The 26,023-nt window shown below is 43.4% G+C and overlaps 1 protein-coding gene across 1 annotated transcript in view; it reads left to right on the top strand.

Annotated features, from left to right (window-relative positions):
- The window catches only part of ttc7a (tetratricopeptide repeat domain 7A), a 49,210-nt gene extending 23,396 nt beyond the window's left edge, over positions 1-25,814 (top strand). The window contains exons 16-20 of the mRNA XM_079169468.1: positions 5,748-5,864; positions 6,977-7,089; positions 7,593-7,727; positions 12,180-12,382; positions 24,262-25,814. Of these exons, the coding sequence (XP_079025594.1) occupies positions 5,748-5,864; positions 6,977-7,089; positions 7,593-7,727; positions 12,180-12,382; positions 24,262-24,480 (787 nt within the window). The 3' untranslated portion in view covers positions 24,481-25,814. The remainder of the gene's footprint in view (positions 1-5,747; positions 5,865-6,976; positions 7,090-7,592; positions 7,728-12,179; positions 12,383-24,261) is intronic.
- Positions 25,815-26,023: the final 209 nt, after the last annotated feature.

Here is a 26,023-nt window from a genome sequence, read left to right on the forward strand (position 1 = left end):
AGTCAAATATTTGTTAGCTGGCTATTTTGAATTGAGAGTCAGTAAAAAAGCAAACATCTTTACACTCTCCATGGCACACAGTCACATTGTTAGCTAGCTAGCAAGTTGTGACCCGTTGGTTTTGCAGCATGTTTGTGTAAAGCGGGAACTGCTTTGCTGCAAAGACTCGTCTCAGCAGGGAACAGTAACCACATTGTGGTGGCTCGCATAGAAGCCAACGCTCACCTCTCCCAAATCTCCACGACACATCATACGGCCCTCATTGGTTGGTCCAACTTCCTGTTGGGAGGCACGTTTGAAACTGACTTGATAACAGAACACCCAAAATCCATACTAAAGTATAAAACCAAACGGATGCAGTTTACACATAGTGAGAAAAGGACAAGAAGTCGTTTACGTGATTTAACATTTTATTACAAGCAATATTTTAGCCCTTAATCCAGTTGAAACCTGCAACATGCACATGGAAATTAATCCTAACTCGGCCAGAATATATCAATACCCTCGTGAACCGCCGGGCTGAGGCCGAGTTGCAGACCTCAGAGTCGGAGAATGAGAGATTGAGAGATAGAGATAGAGAGAGAGAGCGAGAGAGAGAGAGAGAGAGAGAGGGGTAGTGAAAGGAGGTGTGTTTTCTCAGTAACAAGCTCACTGAATATCATTTGCTCAGGATGTGTGAGCAAGCATCGCAGATCAAAGCTTACACCGTGCATGGTGCAGGGCATGCTGCGACAGTTGCGTATTTGAGTGAGTGTGTGCGTGTGCGTGTGTGTGTGTGTTTGTACTCGTGTGTTGTGGGGGCTGCGAGTGTACTTGTGTAGATCGTAATCTGGCACATACATGTTTGTGTGTCACGGTGTATGTGTGTGTGTGTGTGTGTGTGTTTGTACTCGTGTGTCGTGGGGGCTGCGAGTGTACTTGTGTAGATCGTAATCTGGCACATACATGTTTGTGTGTTACGGTGTATGTGTGTGTGTGTGTGTGTGTTTGTGTGTGTGTTTGTACTCGTGTGTCGTGGGGGCTGCGAGTGTACTTGTGTAGATCGTAATCTGGCACATACATGTTTGTGTGTTACGGTGTATGTGTGTGTGTGTGTGTGTGTGTGTGTGTGTGTGTGTGTGCATGCATGTGTGTGATTCTTGTTAGCCGCTGCGTCTCTGCACCACAGCAAACTGTCAGCTCACTGTAGCACTCTGAATTTCTCCTTCCTCCTTTTCTCCCACATCATCTACCCCATCTCCTGTCTCTCTCTCTCTCTCTTCCTTCTCCATCTCCTCCCCCCTCACACTCTTTCTAACTTGCCCTCTTTTCTCCCCTTGCCTCTCATCTTTTGTATCTCTCCGTCTCCCCCTTTTCTTTGAAATTTTAATCACCCAGTAAACACGCATGCATTTCAATGTGAAATGGGATTCTGCTACAGATTGAGAGAGCTGAGGCAAGAGAGAGAGAGGGGGAGAGAGAGAAAGGGGAGGGTTGTGTGTGTGAGTGTGAAAGAGAGAGAGAGAGAGAGAGAGATCGTGGTCTCACAGTTTGTACTAAAGAGAATGATTAATCCCAGCCTTTGATTCTGCATTCATCTAACGGGATGTTGCAGCATGAGCAAGTGTGTTTGTGCACGTGCACGCGTGTGCATCTGTGCAAGCGTGAGTATTAGTGTGCACAGGCTTGCGTGGCTTATGCCCTGCTACACAAAGCAAGCATGTCTGCACAGGCGTGTGTTTTAATCTCTATGCATGCACTGTGTATATATATATATATATATATAAATATATATATATACTCTAGCATGATGTGTGTGTGTGTTTGTCTGCAAGCGGCCATGGGCCTGTAGAGAATCCACGCTCTGCTCTGTGGGAGTGCAGGATAAGTAGTACTGTAGATGTACCACTTTTTCAAGGGAACATTATTAGCTATTTTTATAGGGGGTTTACGCTGGCACTCACTCGCCGCTCTTAGCTGGGCCACCACTGCACGTTTCGCGCCGCTCCTCAAACACTGGATGCTCTCTGCGCACACACACACACACACACATACACACACACACACACCAAGCTCACTCCACAGGAGCCTGGAAATGACACCTTTTGTAATCCGACTTTTAGTTTTTGAGTGCAGTAATCTTGATGAAATCCATCGTTTGTGAAGCTGCGAGGGGGAAACACCGGCTGTGTGCGGTGAATAACAAGGTGGATGACACTCAGTATGAGTAGCATGAGTTAGATCACTTTGATGCCGTTTACTATAATGTAGAGTGAAAACTATTTGTAAAGACTCAAGGTGGATTGAATACGTGATTTGATTGCAAAGTAGTAGTGAATTCTCAAATAGTGGCCTCACTTGCGGTGAGAATATGGGCTTTAGTTGAAACAGCTTTAAATTATAAACTACTAGAGTTGTATTGCTTTTATTGTGATTTTTCCAGTTTTTATAAGTATATCATCATATCATACTTTACAACATACTCTTTGCCACCCGACAATACTGTTAACTTCCTCCCTGTTATTACATTTGGCCGCTGGTTACGGAAGTGTTTTTCTCCTTTCTGTATTCCCATTTAGATTTTTTCTTCCAACAAAACCCTGAATGTTGCATTAAGAGGTGAAGCATATAGGATTTGGCGGCGTTGGTGAGGTTGCAGATTGCAACCAAATGAAGGCCGAAGCAAAAAGGCAAAAAGTTTGGTTTGTCCGTTTTGGGCAACTGTAGAAACATGGCGGCCGGCTCCGTATTAAGACATAAACTGTTTATTCTAACGAAAACACATAATTCTTATTTTCAGGTGATTATATACAAAAGAAAACATACACATTAATATAAAATTCCATTTCTGCCAATAGATCCCCCTAAGAGCTACACACTGTTCCTTTAACATAGAAACACTGGACTCTCCCTGATCATCATATGGGTTTATGTCAGGTGCTTGAGCTATTTCCGGCTCTAGATACTACAATACCCATGAGCTGTTGCCATGGAAAAGAATCTAGTCTATTACAAGTGATCACCAATGAGTTTTCTCACCAGGGTTCTCTTTAGATTGGATATTTCTTGCCAAAATGCACCATGGGAGTCGTAGTTAACTTCTCCCCCGGAATTTCTATGTACGCAAGCTTGTACCTTCTACTTTTCATCAAAGAAAAGCTGATACGATGGGAAGTATTTGTGTTAAATTAATTAATATTTTTTGAATATCAGAGTTTACAGCTAACTAAATTAGGGCGGTTCTTTATGTTGTACATCCTGCATACACAATAAGAGAAGTCACTTCTTTGTACGCATGATATACCCCCCCTCCCCTCCCCTCCCCTCCCACATACACACCTTGTCACATTTCAACACTGGGATGGGTTTACACCGTCGCACTGCCTCTAAATGCTCCGCCACACTGGTAATGGGTAGCCTAGAGACGCACACAATCACACACTCTGGTGGACCCCTACTGGCAGGCGTATCTTTAACACAGCGTCCCTCGGCGGCGCTTGTCATCTGCGCGTCAGAAAATCCAACTCCCTCCCTTCCTCCCTTCCTCCCACACACACACACACACACACACACACACACACACACACACACACACACACACACACACACACACACACACACAGGTACACTTTCAATTTCTTCCTCTTCCAACACCCTTGCATCTTCTCCTCACCCCCCCCCTTTCCCCCATCGCCCACCGACCCGCGAGTCATCAACGATGCGCGCTTCGCCGAGAGTTTTCCGCCCACGAGCTCGTCTCGCTCCGCTATTGATCCTCACCCTTTCCCTCCATCCCTCACCCCATCCATTTTTCCCCCTGTCCTTCCCTCTATTCCTCCTGGAACCGGAGGGGCCTTCAACAGCAGGGAGCCAGTGGTCAGGACAGCGGGGCAGGCGGGCATCAGATGTGGCCAACACCGTGATCTCTCTGCCTCTCTGCCTCATGGATGAGTGATGCCCATGACAGACTGCATCCTCTGAGAGCCCCTTCTGGCAATTACTACACACACACACACACACACACACATTCACATCAGAGACTCCCATATCACTTAACCAGTTGTCTTCAACTAAAAAGGTTTTGAGCAGAAACACTCTATGGCCCATCCTCATCAACCTCTCAACACACACAAACGCGTACATGGACTCTTAGAGCTCATTGTTGATGACTATCTTTACCCACTCACATGTTTGTATCGACCCACGTGTGGCTCAGTGAGGTGGTGACGGGTCCTGAGTACGTAACACAGCTACTGGAGAAGCTCAAACACATGGACATGGACATGACTGTGTAAATGCTCGTGTGTATATGCTTCTTTGCTTTTGCAATCAAATTAGCGACGTGGGACGATATCAGGAATTATGTTTTGGGGTTTGTCCGTTCGTACGTCCGTTAGGCCCATTCTTGTGTGGATGCAATATCTCAGGAATTATTTAAAATTTGGTACAGGCGTCCACCTAGACTTAGGATAAACTGAGCAGATGTTGGTGGTCAAAGATCAAGGGTCAAGGCCACTGTGACTTCAAGTCCGTCCCATGCTTGTGATATGTCAGGAACGCCTTGAGAGAATTTCTTCAAATTTAGCACAAACGTCCACCTGGACTCGAGGATGAACTGATTAGAATTTGGTGGTCAAAGGTCAAAGTTATTTTGACTCCACGTCCGTACCTTTCTGCTGATATCTCAGGAACGCCTGCAGGGTATTTCTTCAAATTTGGCACAAAGGTCCACCTGAAGGCAAAGATGAAATGACTTTGCATCCGTGCCCTTCTCGTGATATCTCGAAAAAACGCCTTGAGAGAATTTCTCAAAATTGTTCACCAACGTCCACCTGGACTCAAGGATCACTGATTAGAATTTGGTGGTCAAACGTCAACGTCGCTGTAACCTCACAAAACATGTATCTGGCCATAACTATACAGAATTGTCAAGGTTGGAGAGCAGGCCACAGTGGAGGGACCCGAATGCAGACAAACAGCAGAAACCATGTAATGCTTTCATTTAAAAACAAGCTGACAAGCTCTAGTCTAACATATCAGGCAGGAAACAGCAGGCAAGGACTAAGGCAAAGTGGCACAGAACTCCAAACATAGCTGTCGACAAACCGATGACGAACAAACGACCAAGGAACTGGGCTGGCATAAACAGGGACTGAGCAGGGACTACAGGGCTGACGACAGACAGGTGAAACTAATGAGGGCGGGGCAGACAATCACCAAGGCTGGAAAACTAACAAAGGCAGGAAGTCAAGCAAGACACAGAGAGGAGTAAACTTCAAAAAAAAAGCAGAAAACACGAAAACCGAATGAAAAACATGAAACCAGGAAAAAACAGAAAAAGATCAGAGGGCATGAGCCAGGCGGTGACAAGAGATGATATGCTGATTATGACAATTTCACACAAATGTCTTATAGGATAAAATCATAACGTAATGACATTTTACACAGACGTGGATGTAAACTGCAACTTGAGGCAAAGAAACTGCGAGGCGGTTATTCGAGTATTAAAAGTTCATTGTAAACCTGCGGTACAATTGTTTTCACTGAACACCATGTTGTGTGTTCACACTGCAGCTAATGTGATCAGTGATAATAAGAACAGGGTTGGGCCCACATAAACATTCCTCCAAGCTAATCAGTTTACAGTTTAATATCCGTACGGGTGCAAAAACAAGTTTGTGATGTGGTAATAAAAACACGAACAAGCTGAATAAGATTAAACAAAGATGAGTAATGTGTGTGTGTGTGTGTGTTTTTTTCTGGTCCAGTCTGCTGTTCACAAAGGTGAAGCTGGAGGAGGCCCTCTTCGGCCCGGCGGCAGCCCTGCGGACCTGTGAAGAGATGCTGCAACAGTGGCTGAGCCGCTACGATGTCAGCCGCTCCAGGTGTGTGTGCGCCAGCCAGATGTGCGTTTTTTGTGTTTTTTTTACTGTTATGCACGATGAAGCTGGGAAGGGGGAGGATGTTTGCCGCTGCGGTATTGATTAGCTATAGTGTGTTAATGTGTGTGTGTGTATTCGGATATATCATGACCGTGAATTGTAAGGTTCCATCTGCGATCTGAGCAGTTTTGAGCTTCAAAGTTACCATCTTAGATGGTGAAACTGCACTAAAGTTCTCTATTATTCATCATCACAACGGGAACCCTAAATGTACTCTAAATATATAATATCAGCATTGTATAGCAGATATGGGTTTCTAGAGCAGAAGCCTTGCAGAAAACACCTACAATATTTTCCTTGGAATTATCAGGTTCCATCTTTTAAGGCATAACAGAAAGCAAGCCTGTTTACACTCTTTCTTTGTTATAATACACTAAATCAATGTATTAATCACAGAAAGGATGTTTGATGTACAAAGTATATATTTGGGCACTCATTCAGACACATGCTTTGGAATTTATACCCCAAAACAGATCTGATCAATCCAAATAAAAGGCGGTAAATTCAAGAAATGCTTCTCCATCAGTTTCTGCAGATGTTTTCTCTCCATATTGAACGTAGTTCTTCTGTCTTGTCACGATCAACACTGTGTGGCTGCAGAAATCTACAAGTTACAAGCACCACAGACACGAACCCAGTTAGCAGCATGATGGTAGAGTTATAGCATCGCATCACTGAAATGTCCAGAAACAATCTGGCTCTACAGGCTTCTGACCAAAACAAGCTGGTTTGGGGCAGAAAAAAAAAACGTATTGTAGAAAAAAAATCTAATGTATTAACATAATACACGAACAAGAATGGATAAGATTACGTACATCACTAAATATTAATGATTAAATTTGGATTAAATTAAATGTGGCGTTAAACTCATTACACTCAGAATAGAGGCAGACCTTGTTTTTCAAACTATATGGCAATCGATGTCTAAATCTAAAGTAATAACTTGTCAAGGAAGTATTTTCGGGAACCTTTATAACTCTAAAGGTGAGCACATGTGGTGCACATCTGTGCTTGCGATTGCTCATTCTGTTTGTACCGTGCTTCACATGTTGCAGTGAGACAGATGACAGCAGCAGCATACCAATGGCCGAGCGGGCGGAGGTCAGCCCTGGACCCAGGAAACCCTCCATCCACCTCACCCTGCCCAACTTCCAGGACGCCTCCACTGGTCTGTTCTCTCTCTCTCTCTCTCTCTCTCTCTCTCTGGTTGAAGTTTTTCTTAAAACACTTCCTCCTTTTTCTCTGTTGTTGGGTAAACACCTGTGAGAAAGGTGAAAGTGTGGGTCAGTCCCAATCCTTTGGCGGATTACACCGATGTTTGCCTGAAACGTTAAATATCAATGATATGACTCACCTCCTCACCTGCGTTTCTTGCAGGGTCAGGGGTCCGTTCGCTTTTCATTCGGTCCCATGAAATCTGTTGATGTTCAGGATATTAACATGGAATGAATGTTTGTTTTTCTCAGAATGGCTCTCTTCTGTCATATTTGAAGGGTTTTTCAATCGAGTATGAATGTTTTCCTGCCTATCTGGGACAAACTCATGTCCATGTGTTTATCATTCAGTACTTGTAACATATAAAAGTATTCACTGTGTTAGTGTACACTTACTATGCTATGGTTACTGTCGCTTAAAAGGCTCCAACGGTTAGCATTTCTCATCCCTCCACAGGTTCGGCGAGCCCTTCGTCGGTTGCGATGTCTCGTCTGGAGGCGGCGCTCTCTGAGGTGTCGGACCTAAGCTCCGTGCGTCGCCAAGGACCCACTCACATCTGGAGCACCCTCGAACGCATTTGGCTGCAGGCCGGTATGTCAACAGCGCACACAACTCTACCAACAATGTTCCAAATGGTGGGGTTCACATTAGCCAGCCGCCATGCTAAAAGGCTGACTGTGAGGAAAGGTTGTTTTGAAAACTGGCAATCGACGGTAATCAGATTCCATGGTTTTGTGTTTCTCAGTGTTATTAAGCTTTATGAATTATAATAGTATCTGCAAATGCAAATGCATTAGCTAGATGCTAATGTGAGCACGCCAACATGCTCCTGTGGCCATGTATTCATGTATGAATTGTAACAGCACTATTATTAGCCTGTGAGTCTACTCAACCCTTCCACCACATATGCACACTGAACAATTAGCTGAGCAACATCTGAGCCGTTGGCATACTGCAAAAGGCGCAAACCTCAGATTCACAGCTGCCGATTCAGCATTTAAGGGGAAAGTTAACTTCAACTGCTGATCGAAAGATGTACCTCTCGTTGCACCTCTTCCTATTGTGACACTATAAGTGAAGGCTTTTCTAAAACCCACTTTCCTAAAACCTTTATTCTCTCTGTGAAAATGCAAAAAAAAGGGTGATTTCACTGCTAGACCACATTGGACCGGATCCAGATCAAAAACCACTTTACTTGGACAAGTCAAATCTGTACCAGATTATCCCAGGGAAGCCAGAGACCCTTTAACAGACAGTTTTAGATTTGTAAAAGCTTTTTTTTCGATTTGTGAAAATGCAAAAAAAGAAAAAGGGAGATTTCACTACTTGTTTTCACATCTAGGTCACATTGGATCAGGTCCAGATCAAAAACCACTATACTTGGACAGGTCAAATCTCTACTAGATTATCCCAGATAGGATAAAGTGTCTTTAAAAAGGCAGTTTTTCCACAACAATTATCTAATTTAACCCTTAATTACTTCTATCAAAGGAAATAAGACTTGTAAAATAATATACATTCCGTGTCCTTTAAAATAACATTTCTCTTTCTCTTATACTAACGTGAGTTGCGACAATAAATCCCTTCAACTAGAATCACAATGATCTAATCTTTATCAGGTTGAACGAACACGCATCAAGCACACACACACACACACACACACACACACACACACACGCCGGTATAAAATAAAGAAAAGCTACATTTATTTTTTAACCATGATCGTTTCAACACCTAGTGTTTGTTTTACTAACTTATTATTAAATTGAACATCTTATTAGTAAGATGTTTACCATGTTGACCATGTTAGTTCTGCGTGATAGCATGCAAACATGTGCTAATTAGCACTAAACACAAAGTGCAGCTGAGGCTGACGGAATGATGAGTAAATGAGTATATACAGTTTTGTATTACTTTAAACTGATGGTGACACTTAATTAAAACCCAGGGGATCAACTCAATTATTCAAATTCATCATGAAGGTGATGTGAATGTCTCAACCTAATTTCATGACAATCCGAGTCGTTCTGGTTGTTCTCTCAAAACCACAAATGTCAACTTCATGGTGGCTTCAGAGGAAAAGCCAGAGGATTACCAAAGTCATTAGGGTTCATCTTCTGGAAACCACAAATGGCTGACCAATTGTTTTTTGTCAATCTAAGTAGATAAGTGAAAACTTTGACCAGTTGATGATGCTAGAAGAAAACTTTGGATCACCAAAGTAATTAGTCTTCATCCCTGGGCACTCTAAATGTGTGTCCAATATCTAATGGTGTCTCGACTAAAGTGCTGGACGGATTGACCAACTGACAGGCAGACATTACCATCCCTCACTGCTGAAAACAACACCTAGAGCATTCCAATTGTGGGGCCGAATGTCTGATTTGACATTTAAGTAAGATAGTTCACCCTGGTCTTGGTTGTTTTTCCTCGTATTTGACAAACAGGAAAGCTGTGACTTCCTCTCATTAACATGTGGTGTACCTCATGGATCAATTCTTAGACCACTTACGGTTCAGCCAGATGGAAACATTGACCCTCCATGTTAGGAATGACCTCATTAAAGGTTGTATATTCCAAATTGTCTCCACATAACTCTTAACATGGTGACGGCTGAGCCAGCAGCTAGAAGCTAACGCTGCTAACAGCAGGAGCATTGCAAACAACGGCAGCAGTGCTGACAGAGCTAACAGTGTTTCCCTGTGTTGGTCGGGACGACGTTATCAGCTGTTCCCGATGGCGATTAGCTAGCCGGCGGGGCACACACACTCACATGCACTTTGCATGCACATGCAGCCGCACCGGCTTTGTAAACAAAGCACAGAGAAGCTCGGATTGCAACACACACAGAGGGAGTTTTTTTATGGTGCAATTATGCTCTGAATTTAGAATTTAGCACCTTTTAAACAAATCCAGATTAAACTAGAATAAAAATGTAGAATATCAGATGGCAACGTTTGAGTGAGAATCTTCTCCACACAGACCGTGTGCTGTGCAGATGCTGCTGTGAAAGCTGTGCTGTCTTACGCAGCTTACTGACCTGCTTACAAGCTCGGTTGAATTTCAATCTCTCTGGGGAGTGAGATATCGTTTGTGCACTCGGCACAACGTGAGCACACTTTTTCTTTCACATTCTGAGCACTGCAGTCACAGGAAGTCTCTTCGGTCACCTATATGTGCTGGAAAACCCTGTGTGGCGACACAAGGGATGTTTGCAACCTCGTTTCCATGTGAAACGGCATCGTTTAATGTGATTACTGCAGCCATTTCCGACAAACAACAGTATACATGGACATTTTAACTATTTAACAGACGGCATACCTTCTGCGCTCCGTACCTGCATACATGTGGCCACCGTTCTATTAAGGGCAGTACGGCAGTCATGCATGCCGCTATTACTTCCACCCCTTCAGCCTCAGTCTGCCCGTGGAAGTTTACAGGAGAGCGGAGCATCAGCAGGAAATGAAGGGAGATGAGTGCAGAGATGCTTCGCACAAACAACCCTCCATCCGTCCACTCGACTGGAGTGGATGAGGCATGAGAACGGGAATGGGAATCCATACAGCGGTCCGAGTGAAGCAAGTGATGCAACCGGCATTCCAGAGCGTTACAGTGCAGGGCGGGATGGGTGGCGGGGCCCTGGGGTCTTGGAAGGTTATTTTCTATGTCTGACCTTTGACCTCTGATATTCCTCTGCTGAGAACGGGAAAAATAACCCAATTATGTGTGTGTGTGTGTGTGTGTGTGTGTGTGTGTGAGAGTCCAGGGGGGTGTTTTTTAGCTCAAGGCTGAGCTATGTCGCACCCAACGATCCCCCACTTACTCCTTCCCAGCATTCCTCTCCCCATCGGTCACTTCCTCTCTCAATCTCACATCCTCGTCGGCCAAAAAAAACTCCACAGAGGGCACAGTTAGCTGGACATAATCACGTGCGCATACCTGCAAACGTATAAACGGACTGCATACATGCGTACACACATCTGATTTATTATTTTTTTGTGCCGATAGCTCAGGTGAGGAGCAGGAAAAAGCCTTACATAACCAGAGAGCATTTCCCCGAAGTGAAGCCATGAAAAAAAGGGACCCGGAGGCTGGGAAATGGCTATTTTTCATCTCGCAGAGGCAGCACGCATGCACTAAGTATTTCCCATCTGTGCATCTATGAGACACAGGTAAACAAACAAAACATCCGCTACCAAACACACACATGGGTTCACACGGCACTGTGGAGCAGACGGCGCATACCACACATATATTTGCACCACGCGCTCCCTCTCTCTCTTTCCCCGTAACGCGCACGGTGCCGCCAGTGTTTGGAGCTGAAGAGTTTCTTTCTCAGCGATTGATCCAGGTTTTGACCCGGCGTCCACTCATGAGAGTGATTGACAGCAACCCTGCGTCAGCATCCCGTCCAGATATTGGTCCTCTCCGGTCCCAGGGGCGGGCCCTCTGGTCAGCTCTGTGTCCAAGTCTTATTGGACAATGACTTGCTTGTAGGCGTGATTGTGTGTGTGTGTGTGTGTGTGTGTGTGTGTGTGTGTGTGTGTGTATGTGTGTGTGTGGGTGTGTGAGTGTGTGTCTGGGGTTTGTCCTCATCTTCCCAGCAGCAGCAAAGAAAGGAGGCAGGCAGCTTTAGTAAGCGATGGCCATATTTAGGCAAGACTTTCATGACTTCCCAGGCACTTTGTTGCTCCCACTCTCTTTAATGGTCTTTGTGTGTGTGTGTGTGTGTGTGTGTGTGTGTGTGTGTGTGTGTTTTGTGTTTGATTTGAGCGCTGCACAGTTTACATTTTGACGTAATGCTGCTGAACTCAAAATGAAGTCATCTCTGTCACTCTCACATGGATTAATAAATTCCTCTCCTTTCTCTCTCACTCTGGTTATCCTGTCTTCATCTTTTCTTGAACTCCTTCCTGTACCTCACCTTTCTTTCTTTCTTTCCTCCTCCTCTTTTATTACCTTTTCCTCCATTATAACTCCAATCCCCTCCTCCCTGTATCACCTTCCTCACCCTTCTTCCTCTTTCTCCCTCTCCGTCCTCAGGGGAGTTGTTCATGGCAGACGGCCGGCTAAAGGAGGCCCAGTTCTGCATAGCTGAGGCCAGCTCGCTCTCCCCCAACTCGTACTCGGTGCTGCTGCAGCGGGGCCGCCTGGCCGAGCTCCGGGGCCAACTGGACGACGCCAAGGGCCTGTATGACGAGGCCCTGGCCATCCATCCCACAGGAGAGAGCACACTGGTGCACATGGTGAGAGTGAGCGAAAGCTCAAGAAGCTGCTAAATTGGAATTAATGTAATGTACTGTTCAGTGGTCAGTATGCACACACACACACACAACATGGGTGGATACACTAATACATTTGAATCCTTTTACTTATTAAATGACCACTGACGTGAGATGCAGGCCGAGCATGTGCACACACACACACACACACGCGCGTATGCACCCCAACGTACGACACTCAATGCACACATTAAAAATGCTTTGCTTGAGTTCAGTGCGTTACATTGCGTATGTGACGCAAGAATTTCAGAATCAACTCAGGCTCAGGCAAGCAGGCACAAACAAATGTCATGTTTTTCTTAAATCCACTAAATTAAATTAGAATTCAGACAAAAGAAATGTTTTTCTGCTCTCTGTAACTGTACACAGACACGCTAAACAAAGAGTACACACACACACACACACACACACACACACACACACATACACACACACATATACTGTATACACACAGCCAGTTGTATAAGCACATGTATCACATGATGTCATCCCTGTGACGTCTTTGTCTTTTCATGCCAAAGTTATTGCATTTCAACAGGTCAAAAATCTGGCGTCTTAAGAAATCGATGACATCCCACTATTGATAAAATCTATAATGTTGCATTAAAAATACTATTAAAGAAAAACAGAAGTAGTCTACTGCACTAGTCTTTCCTTGAGAGTGAAGAGAGAGAGAGTGTTGCATCTGAGTTTAGTTTACTAATTTAAATATTCCGTCAGAATATTCATTTGCTGACAAGGACAGTTCTTGAGAAAACCAAAATACTCGCCCCGTTTTCAACAGAGTAATACAAACTAAACAAGTTCATGAATAAATCATGAAGATAACAACGTCTGTGCTTTTAAAGGATTCAACAATGAAGATCAGGTGGAATATCTGTGATTTTTCATCACAGCAGTAATGTAATCCCAGCATGTTTAATCAATATCTAATCAATAGCTCATTAGGCTGAAAAGGTGTGCTGGTAGAGCAGATGCCTCCTTTTGATTTTCCTGTGCACTAGGTTTGCCTCATAATTCAACTATACTGTATGAAGCTGTATGCAAGTGTTGACTCATTCTGAGAAGACAGCAACGTTAGCTGATGACATTTGTGTTTTTGATTTGTAATTAAACAGAAATTATGAGGCTACGTGGCTATTAGCTGCTAAAATAAGGCTATAGGATATGTTAGCCTCATATACTCAACTACTGTATGTAGCTGTATGCAAGTGTTGAGGACTGAGACGACTTAGAGGACAGCAACGTTAGCTGGTGACATTTGAAATTAGGCTAGCTTGCTATTAGCTGCTAATATTAGCTCTCTCAAATTGGCAGCTGCTTATGTTCATGAGTGTTTTTTCCTCCCTTGTGCATTGTTGTACTGTGTCAGTGTCACAATCGTGTTCATAATGGTTAATTATCACACTATGGCTCAGTCATATTCTGGGATGTGTTGATTTGTTGTGGGCAAACTTCAAATTTCAGAAAATAGAAACAAACAACACTTTAGTCCAGAACCAACAAATGACAAATACTGCTCAAAGACTCGCTTCCTCTCTCCTGATCACTCCCCCGATCACTCCCCCACATTTCTTTCATTTCATCTGAGCAGATCCTCTCTCTCTCTCTCTCTCTCTCTCTCTCTCTCTCACTCCCGCAGTAGAAAGATCCTCTCTCGCCCACTTCCACCTACTCCCTCTCTCTCCCAGCTTCCCAGTTCCAGATGATCCACTGGATTAACCGCGGCTGCTCTGACCGTTGAACTTTCTCTGTTGTCATGGTGAAAGGACCAGAAAGGGATATTCCTGAATCCAAGACTTGCACCGCCAGATACGCGCTCACACACATACACACACACACACACACACACACACACACACACACACACACACACACACACACACACACACACACACACACACACAATATGTCCGTGGTCTCCATAGGGACCATAGATGTGCTGGTTGATATCGCTTTGACATAAGTACTGGCCACCTTGTGACCACATAAGGCTAATGCTTTTGCTCCTACGGTGCACTTTAGTGTTAGTGTGTGTATCTGTGTGTGTGTGTGTGTGTGTGTGTGTGTGTGTGTGTGTGTGTGTGTGTGTGTGTGTAGAAGCACAGTCCCACTGGGGTAGACAGAGGTACGCGTCTCTTCCATATTTGGCCTGTGGGAGAACCAATCCCAGGGGGTGTAAAGCTGAAACAAAGCCAGCTGGCAGTGTCCTGCTCTGGGTCTCTTACAGGGCAGATGTGTTCCCAGTCTGAAAGTGTGAGCGTGCGTGTGCATGTGTTGTGTTTGTGCCTTCCTCCATGGATTTGGCGCACTATTTGGACTATTTGGACCATTTTTCTTTGTATGCATGTATTAAGGCACATGTTGAAGTAGGCACTAATAGACCCAAATACCAAGTACTATATGTGGTGAATTATATATTAGACATGCTAATGGAGCTGTGTGGTAAAATACTTGCATCTTTGCATTGTGATGGAGCCTAAGTGGGACAGTGTGTGGGACATTGTATTTGGAGCGCTACCCATTTTCAGTTTCTGGCTTGCATCAGCCTGCCAGAATACAACCTACAGTTGCTGCTACTCTGTGGCTCTCTGGATTCATGCATTTATTTTTGTACTGTATCTGCTGTGGACACTTTGTGTGCCAGTGGCCCATTTATTGAGCTCTGCCTAAGGGGGAATTATGATGATATTCTTAGTTGATATTCTTACACTTGAGCTATTAATCTGCAAAAGTACATACTGTACTTTCCATGAATGTCCTTAAGATCTTTATTTGAAGTTATTATGGATACACATACAAGAAGATGTACTCCAACTGTGGCTTCACAATGAAATGGAAGCTGATTTAAAAAAATAATTTATGGACACAAATTACCATTATGAGAAGGAGACATTTTGCCTTTGTTGGACAGTTTACAGTGTAGTGTACATTTACTGGGAGTTATGTACTGTGACCATTTGGAGATGAAAATGTCATTCAAGAAATAGACAGACCCCGGGGCTCCTTCTAAAACTGTCATTTTAACATTTGTATACTCATCAAACCAACAATATAAAATGTTAATTCATGAACCTTTGAGGCGTTAGCTGGGTGGGGTTTTGAACTTTAAAAAGGACCAGGCTAGCTGTTTTCCCTTGCTTTCGCTCTTGCTAAGCTAACTCTGCTGGCTGTAGCTTTACTTTTTTAATACTGTGTTAATACTTTCTTTCTTTTGTAGATTTGAGGAGCATTTTGACTGACATTGGCAATTGAATTTACTCTTATAAAAGCAGAACTGGCATTGGAGCAAAGGGACTTCTTTTTATTTTTTTCGAGGTTCAAGACAGTATTGCATAGCTTCGCCCCAAGCCAACCAGAGTGGAGTGAAGTCGTAATTCCCTCCACAGTAGCCGCAGCAGATGAGGAAAAAGGGAAATGTGAGTAAGGGAAACCCATAACGAGATGCCATACAGCACAGAAGCCCAGCAGCCCCTGCTGTGTGCTTCATCATAACACACACCACCATCTTCCCTTATACATCGCACACTCCACCTCTACTTATTATCCTCAACTGTGTCCACATGGTGTGTGTGTGTGTGTGTGTGCGTGTGTGTGTGTGAGAGAGAGAAACAGTGATCAGACAGTGACTCACAGTTCTGGTCAGCTGCTGGTTTCAGAGTATTTTTGGATGGGAGAGGGTGTGGTAGTTAGGCAAACCAGTACACGATAGGACTTTGGCATGCTGCATGTGTGTGTGTGTAAGCGTGTATGTGTGCCAACGGTTCGCTACAGATTTATAGTTTAATTTCCCGGCTGTTACAGTCCACAGGCAACAATTCCAGCTACTATTTCGTTTCATCCATCAGGGCATTAGCAGTGTCAGCCTTTTACATATTTGTCTGTCTGTGCTGTTCACCTCATTACGGTAAGTGTTTTGGTTGACTTGTGTGTATGTGTGGCATGTGGTGCATGTGTGTGTGTGTGTGTGTATTTCTTTGGGTGGCTGATCCTGAAACGCGGCCCAGCCTTGCTTCCGGCGGTGGTATGAAATGAATCTGACCCACTCCCAACATCCTCCACATCTCATCCCTCCTGTTCAGTAGCGGAGCCTGCTCTGAGTCAGCCACACACACACACACACACACACACACACACACACACACACACACACACAGCGTTAACGAAAACACTCTTTACGTTTCCTCCATTCCAACAGAATATTCATACACTGCTTCACATATGCACGTATACTCTCAAGGACAAGGAATTGTGCTCATTGAATTAATCGCGTTCCAATTATCAAATGCCCCCCATCTCTCTCTCTCTCTCTCTCTCTCTGTCTCTCTCTCTCTCTCTCTGTCTCTCTCTCTCCCTCTCTCTCTCTCTCTCTCTCTCTCTCTCTCTCTCTCTCTCTCTCTCTCTCTCTCTGTGTGGATGGGGGGTGGTTGTCAGCTGATTAGATAATGCAAATACATTATTTATAACACTTTGCACGTTCTCACCGCTTTATGGGATTGCCTAGCAACCAGGGAAATATATTGAGCAAGACCTCTGATAACCACAGAGAGATAGAGAGAGAATGTGTGTGTGAGAGAGAGAGAGAGAGAGAGAGAGAGAGAGAGAGGAAGAATAAAATCGGGCGAGCAAACAGAGAGACGATTGGGAGTTGGCTGGTGCCTCCGTTGCTATGTATGGCTCATCTGGGCTCACTTATTTTTTCCGTTTTCTTTGACACCTCTCTCTTTTTTGCTCTCTCTCCATCCCCCTCTTTCGCTCTCTATTCATTGTTCCCAGTTTAGCTCTTTCTCACTTGCTCACACTCTCTTTCTTCCTTCCTTTTCCTTTTCTCTGTAGCTCCTGTACCACCTATTTCTTCCATTCCTTCTCACTTCCTGTTGCTGTATTCCCTCGTGAGTGTGCACATGCATGTGTGTGTGTGTGTGTGTGTGTGTGTGTATGTGTGTGTGTGTGTGTGAGTGTGTGTGCGCACCACGTTTCATACTGTTGTGCATTCATATATCTGCTCTAAGCTGTAAAGAGGTGAGAATGCACTTTGCAATGCAGGAATTTATTCTCGATGCACAGTATATGCTGTAGGTTTCTTTGCCATTCCATCCAGGTGCATTACAGAGCTGGAGAAGCTCAACATGTAAAGGTCAGCATGGTCAATATATCGTACTGACAAAAACAAAACATACTGTAGTACACAGTTGGCTCTGTGAAAGTGCTAAGAGGTTTGACCTTCTCAATTCCCACTATGACATGTGGGTCGGTCATTACACTCTCATGATGTTCAGTCAAACGTTGTTCTAACCTGGACAACTTCATTTTGAATTCAGGAGGTCCTAAAAGTTTCAATATGTCAGGCTCAATTCTAGGGGGATGTATGTTAATGCACAGAGCATCCACAATCTGTTTCCATTTGATGGAACTATGCAGCCATGAAAAAGCATGTAGTCCGGGGTTTGAATATTTTGCTTAGACGTCATGTAGCTCCAATGAAGCGTTGGGTAAAGCAAAAAGAATAGTTTGGGAGAATTTACTTAATCTCTTTCTTACAGAGTGCTAGCTGAGATGTTCGATACCACTCTCGTGTCTGGATGCTGAAAACTAAACTACAGCCAGAAGACAGCTAGGTTAGCTTAGCATTAGGACCAGAAAGTGGGTCTTAGCTTGGATCAGTCCTGCTCAATACGACAACCAACACCTCTAAAGATCTCAAATCACCACATTCTATCTTGTGCCGGACTAGCTGGTTCCTCCATTTCCAGTCTTTATGCTAAGCTAAGCTAATCAGCTGCTGACTGTAGATACTTTACTGAAACAAATGTCGGTGGTGTCAATCTTCTTATCTCTTTGCAGCAACAATGGGAATTAGCATACTTCCCAAAAGGGGAATTAAAAAGGGGAATTGTATCAAGGGGTTAATAAGTAGGGAAAGTCCAGCCATCATGACAAAGGTAAACACAGTAGCCTTGACTCGCCTCCCCTAGACAGCTCAGACTTTACCGCCTGATAGGATTAAAGGTTCAGGTAAAAGCTCTCGTCCTGGTTCAGTGGTAGGGCATTGGTCCACTGGGGGACACTGCGTATGCGTGTAGTAGATGTTAGCCTTCAGGGGTTCAACAGACGGCTCTTGGATGACGCAACACGCCCTCTGGCTGCCATATTACATGATTACGGACCTTATGGAACTGAACCATGCATGCACTTGACCATCTCTCGACTAAAACTGCATAAGAATTCAAACTTAACTATAACTTAAGTCATATTTTCTGGTTTGACTGGTCACTTGCAGCTCTTTAGCTATGTAGGCAGCATGGCTGACAACAGCAGATTGCAAGTCTAAATTTAGAGTTCAGCTGTCTCTACACTGTCTAGAAGACATTCATTTCTGGGAACTGATCCATATGAGCATTTTGTCACTGATTGATTTAAGATAACCGGCCATCTGTTTAGTTCAGTTTGGATCTATAAACCAATCAGACATATGTTTAAAGCCTATACTTTAGCTTAAATCAGACTGTGGCTTTAGACATAGGATCTGCATTCTAGTATTTATAGCAATTTTTATGCTTCGCTTGAGGTGGAAAAAGTTTTTCGTAATAAAGAAGTTATCCAATAAATGTTATTCCCATAAATAAATCTCAGTGGCGACTGTTTGGCTGTAGTTGGTACGTTAGAATATTACAAAGTACTCTTTTTGTCGTTGCACAGTCTGAAATGTGAATAACATCAGCTGACACTGAAGAACAAAAACTAATTTCCCCATTGCTAATCAATTCCACAATCAAATCTCTGTTGGGTGTGTTTGTTTGTGACATTTAGGAAGCGTCTCTCAGTCTCTTCAATCTAGCCGATGGAAATACGCTTAATTAAACATTGTGCTGTTTGCAGCATATCAAAAGTTTGCCTGAATTTAGCTTGAAAGATGGATGAAAACACCACTGCCCACTCGCTCGGTTTGGCTCGGCTCAGTTCAGTAGTGCTTTTATGGCGCGACAAGAAACAAATCTGCGCTGCCAAGCACCATGGGATCAGTTGAGGTAAAACTGGAGACAGATGGCTAGGAGTAATTAAAGCAAAACCAATAGATACCCGTTTTATCAGTGTAATGCCAGAAACACTCTGACGCAAACTAAATGTTCGGGAGCTCTCGCTCCTTCCCTTTTCTGCTCACTCTTCTACTCCCTCAGACATTTTGCTCCTCATTGTGTCACTGTTACTAATTATCTGTTCTCTTATAAATTGAGAATATTTCTCATATTAGCCTACTGTCTTTTTCTGATATCCTTTTGTCTCAGTTCAACATTTCGGCCTTGCTTTTTTATGTCCAGCTCATGTCTGTGGGTTAGGTACCAAGCAGAAATCAGGACGCTGTTAGCCTAGCTTAGCATAATGACTGGGGCAAAAAAAAAATACCAAAACCTTTACGACTTACATGTTGTATGTAGTTTATTCATCCAATACATAAACAGGACAAAACAATATGTTGTTTTGCGTGTTTCATAAAAAGAAGAGTGAATGAATTCCCTGATTTGTATCGTAGAACTTTGGTAGAACGTTAAAGAATCAAAATAATTACTTAGTATCTCAAAGAGAGTTTCCTGGTTTTTTTTAGATACCAAGTCATTAGTCAGAGATAATATGTCAATATTTTGCGATACATTTGCCAAATATGTGGATCTAGAAGCTTGGCGTAGTTGGTGAGCTAAGTGAGCTAGCTGCTAACATGCTAACTGCTTGCTCATTAGCTCAATCACTACAGGGACATTAAGTTAAGTTAAAACAGTTAAGTCAAAAGACATATTGTACAATCGACACCTGTTTCATGTCTGTCTGTTCTCTTTTGTGAAGTTTATACTTTGACAGAGGACGTTAAATAAATCTGGATGGTGCAACACAGCTAGTAAGCTACAATAGCTTTCTCTGTTTTGGACAATACAGCTCTCCGTTCCATTGGAATTGTGTCGTAAATGTAGACGTAAATGCTGGTGTGACTAGGCCTTATGAGTTGTTGGGTTTGAAACCATCATGCCCACAGAGACTAATAGTGAAACCTAATCATCCTCAACCTGCATACTGAATGGCATTACACTATAGCCAGGGACACTGCTCAAGATTAGTCTTCTGGGCCGATGGATAAAATGTTTGTCAATAAAATGGCTTCAACACAAGTTCCCCCAAATCACATGTAAAGATGAAACCAACAAAATAAAATTGCGTAGTAAAAAAAAAAGAGTCAGACTAGCTGTTTCCTCGTGCTAAGCTAGGCTAACCAAGTCTCGTAGCCATCTGTACTCAATGCTCAGACGTGAGATTGCTATTGTTCTTCTCATCTCAGAAAACACTGACCTCTTTCTTTACAGTAAGCTTAGACAACTGTGTGTATTGTGGTGTTTGTTCTTTCCCGTCAGCTCGTCTTCTTCAGCCTCTCTTGTGTTTGTATCAGACCAAAGCATATACAGCGGGCTAGTGTTCATTTGATTGAGCAGCTGGCTGAAGAAGGATCAACTGTTCCGTCGTTACCAGCATTACTGACATGTGGCACAGATGGAAGGGTGTGATTGTTGGTGTGTGTGTGTGTGTGTTTTATCCCAGTAGCCGGCTTGTTTATGCTAGAAATATCGGAACAATGTAACCACTGTGAGTCTGGAGACAAGAGCACAGACAGTAAGAGGTGGATGCTAGTGGCCAAACCAGCGGCAAGGATTCCATCATACACCTCAAGCATACACCCACACACTGACGTGCATGTATGCACACACTCGTATAGAGATACACACACTCACACACACACACACAAGCCCTGTTTGCACATCCTGTGACAGGTTTTCTCCGTACCCAAGAGTTTCGATCTTCCTCTGTGTTTTCCTCACAGCAGCAGTGAGGAAAAGAAGAACGGAGGAAGGGAGGAAAAGAGACAGAGTGTGTGTGTGTGCGCATGCGTGCGTGTGCGTGTGTGTGCTTTTATTGAAAGTTGCATCAGAGCCCCTAGACAGCTATGTGAATTTCAGCCCAATTAATCTGGAGCTTGTGAGCAGAGACTGCATAACAAGACTCGGCTGTCTGACCTCAGGCCAGCTCAGCGTGTGTGTATGTGTGTGTGTGTGTGTGTGTGTGTGTGTGTGTGTGTGTGTGTGTGTGTGTGTGTGTGTGTGTGTGTGTAACAGATAGTCAAAGTAAGGTAGGGGATGATATTGTGCGAGAGAGGCTGCCTGTTGTCACCTTGAGTGTGCATATGACACTGTTGCTTGTGTATATGTGTGCGTGTGTGTGTGTGTGTGTGTGTGTGTGTGCGTGTGCGTGCGGTATGTTTGTGTGTGAGACAGATTTGACTCCATGCTGTTGGTCAGTTGCGTGACAGCCTTTTCTGCCGGTCTCTCAAACGCACCGCACCCCCAACTGAGCTGACCTCCGAAAAAGAGACACAACACACACAGTCACACAAAGTTCTGCATGCCCTTTACATGGTGACGACAGATATCATCCATAATATCCTTCTCTGTCTCCCATAAATAGCCTACTTTTACAAAACCACAGCCTGACAGCCCGAACGACCATTTATTCAATTCATACAGTTTACGTGAAATGCCAGTTACATACTTCTTGTTCATTTTTTCACTCAGCTTTTTATGCCACGCACAGGCACATACATCTACAGCATATATACGTTCATACAGTGTGAAACCAGTGAGTGTGGAGATTGCATGCATTCCCACCACTCTTCTTGGCAGAGCCCTGGGCAGTAGCCATCCAGCACGCCACTGCAAATGAGGACTTTGGACTAACATGTTCTGTAAAGGAACATACCAAGTCTTTGAATGTTTAGGGCACTTTGGCACAAACTGTGTAAACTTGTTAGTAGGCTACCAATCAGTTTAATATAATTTTTTGTAGGTTTTTCTGACTTCCAATAGAGCTCAATTCTTTTTATGTAAGAGTATTGAAACTTGGGGACTACCGTTTGAAATTCAATAATTACTTTACATTTAGTAATCCCAGTAACACTTCGACAATCTGGGCGTCAGCTTGCTCAATATATTGCCGGGAGTTTGATGAACGGTTAATATTAGTTTGGTCAGATGTTGGTTAGCTATATGCAAAATGCAGTGACTTCAAAGTTGCCTTATTTACATGTTGTCTGAGCTAGCTTGCTAACGTTAGCCACTGGTACGCCTACATTTACTTCTTCACTGTAGGCCTGTGGGGCTGTGTACGGTCCCTGTGGCTAAGGTTAAGCTAACTGCTGATGGTCATCAAATTGGCTGGCTGCTTGTTATACCACAAAGTACTAAATACTCAATATGTGACGACTGGGTGCTAAAGCTTTAGAGTTGCTGCAAAGCACTTTTGATGGTACTTTTTAATAATTGTTAAAGCTAAGGTTGGTATTCTTGAAAAACTAGCAAGAGTTAAAACAATTATCCAACACAAAAAGCCAGTGTTGCGTACTCTTCTCAAACAAAAGTAGCTAGCAGCATTAGCTCCAAAAGGTGCTAAATCTAGCAAGAAAGTCGCCAAGTCGGCTACACAGACAGCCCATCCCTTCAAGTCATCCTCCAAAATTATCATTATTCATTTCATGCTAACAACAACCTTTGGCTATTGTTAGTACTCATAGCTGTTAAGCTAGCTGGTTGTGTAAGACAGCGGTGACAAGTACTGAGTGCGTCTATCGGTTATGATAACATCGTACTCACCAAGTTAATTGCGTAGATCTGTGTACGCTTTAACATTACTAAAAATAGGTCCAACAGGGCAACGAGCCTGAGCAGTCAGACAATCATAAAGATTGAAAAGAATCCTCCGGTTTAGCAAAATCTAGAAGAGAAAAATGAAGGCTAACAGTAAAATTACAACCCAAACTGCAGGAAGCTACACGTCTGTTTTAGGACATCCATGTGTGCTTAATCATCTTCCGGGTTGGATTTTGTGGTACCATTGCTCTTAGATGCATTGCTTTGTTTGCAGCTGGGTCTTGAATCTGTTTTGCCCAACAAGATTACAGTGCGACAATAATGTAACTTTGACAAAAGAAAGAGAGTGCAGTGTATTGGATTAGCTAGTTTAGCAGGATTTAAGTTGCATTAAGTTTATTGTCGTTCTCTATTTACATTACATTAACAGAGACCGGTAAAAGTGGAAACCCGTCCCTTTGTTTCAAGGTAGGAACAACACAGTTTACCGATCTAAAAGAGAGAGGGTTTGCTTTGGCAAATCAGCAGTGATGTAATGTGTGCTTGTACGCAACTCGATTGCACCAATGTGACCAGCAGTCTCACCTCCGACCCAAGCAGGTTAAACACAGCATCAACTTTCATCACTGTGTTCATTACTCTTAATAACATACTGCGTCGTTTTTCCACAGAGGACTGCTCCTAATCTCACGATTTGTTGATTTTCTCCCTTCAGTAGCACTCTGGTAAAGTGTAGTACAGTTGGTATTTGTTGCTGTTCTTTTTTTTGTTGTACTAAACTAGTCCACAGGACAGCTGGCATTATAATCCAAGATTTGGATTTTTTTTGTCAAAAGCCACCATCTGCTTACTTGATCTTACCATGTCATGATGAATTGTTTTAATGGTAGATATTTAGGGAGACAATTTAAGGACGAGCCACTGAGGTTAAATGTAATTTCACCATTCTGTGTTGTGAGAATGAGAGCACGCCATTGCTCAACTTTTTGCCTGTAATTTACCTCAGAAGTGGATTTTTAAGTGGATTTTCTGTTAAAACAAACAATTAAATAACACTTTGTTCCATTTGTACTTTCTTTTCTATAGGAATACTTTTCATGACCTGTTGAGCCTATATGCAAACCTAAATGTCCCCTCTCTTTTATCCATCTGTCCGTCCAGGGCCGTCTGCTGGTGAAAACCGAGCGCATCCACCTCGGGGAGAAGGTCCTGCGTGATGCGGTTCAGGTCCACAGCACCTCTCACGAGGCGTGGAGCGGTCTGGGGGAGGCCCTGCAGTCTCGAGGCTCCAGCCAGGCCCCCGACTGCTTTCTGACAGCCCTGGAGCTGGAGGCCTCCTGCCCCATCCGGCCCTTCACCATCATCCCCAGGGAACTTTGAAAGGGCCTGGGCTGGGGTTGGGGGTTTGGGTTATAATAACTTGTGATGCAGATACAGGAAAACACGTACCTTAAATGGAAAGTTTGACAATATTTTTGGAAATAGGCCTGTTTCACTTTCTTGCCAACAGCTTGATGAGAAGATTGATACCACTCATGTCTGTCTATTGAACATGAAGCTACAGACAGGAGACGATTAGCTTAGCATAAACCCCTGTAAAACCACAAACAACAATGAATTTAACAAACAATGTGATTAGTGAACTTAATTAAGTTTCAGTAGGCAGATATTTTGTTACCCTTGGACAGAGCCAGGCTAGCTGTTTCTCCCTGTTTCCAGTCGATATGCTAGGCTAAGCTAGCTAACTCCAGGATGTAGCTTTATATCTAACTAGCAGATATGAATGTGGCATCAATGTTCTTATCAAACGTCCAGCTAGAAACCAAATGTTTTAATTAAGTGTATTTCCCAAAAATATTTCATTTTCATTTTCAACCTTCCAAAATATGAGCACTGCTACGTTCTTTATAAGTTATCAGCTAAAAAAATAATAATACATGCTGTTGCATATTTACGTGAAAACAGTGACATTAATATATGATATCGATGCTGTTCATGTAGAAAAAAGCAACAGAGGCATTCTGATTTTTGCAACTTAACAGCGCAGTATATACACAGAGAATAATGTACCTTCTGTGATAATGTACATCTCCTGTGGAGTTCTAGGTACAGAAATCATAGCTCTTTTGCAATTAGTGACTAATGAGTAAAATTCTTAATAATCTGAATCATTAGGTGTTAATTGAATAAACAGCAGAGGTGTGCCGGTTACATCTTCAAGATAGAATGTATGTTGTCGTGTTATGTGTGGAGATGCAGATGCATCGATTATGTACATGGCTCGTCAGCAACACCAGCAGCTCCACTGCATCTTTGTCTTAGCCTTTGATGTATTTTTGAAGATCGCATTGATTGACGCAGCTTTCATGTACACACAAACCCCCCCCCACCCTGTCAAACCTCAAACTAGAGCTCATCCATTTTCAAAGCTGGGACAATCGCGTATCATTCCATATGTCTTTATTATGTGTGTTTCCAATGCAGCTTGTCTTTATATTGTGTACCTTCATGCATGCGTGTTTGTTTTTCAAGCCGTCCTTCTGGGGTGTTATCAGTCGCTGTTCTGTTTGTTCTGTCTGTGCGGTGCAGTAGGCGACTCATCCGCTCATAACGTGTCTTGGATTTTTTGGGGTATTTTCTTTTGTTGTCATTTTTTTTTTACTCATCTGCTCGTAATGCTCTCCAATATAAACTACAACAGCTTTTCAAAATCACTGCTTGTTGCTGCATCTTCACCTGTCTTGTCACTTGTGACTAATGGACATCACTTCCGAGTGCCTAACCACATTAATGTGAGCAGTGGGACCGGGCTGCCAGCTTATGTAATACTGCCAGCACAGTTTTCTGCCTCCTCCTCCTCCTCCTCTCTCTCGCTCTCTCTCTCTCTCTCTCTCTCTCCTCCATCTCTCTCTCTCTCTCCTCC

This window comes from Pholis gunnellus (genome assembly GCF_910591455.1).
Source record: "Pholis gunnellus genome assembly, chromosome: 11".
Classification (NCBI taxonomy): domain Eukaryota; kingdom Metazoa; phylum Chordata; class Actinopteri; order Perciformes; family Pholidae; genus Pholis; species Pholis gunnellus.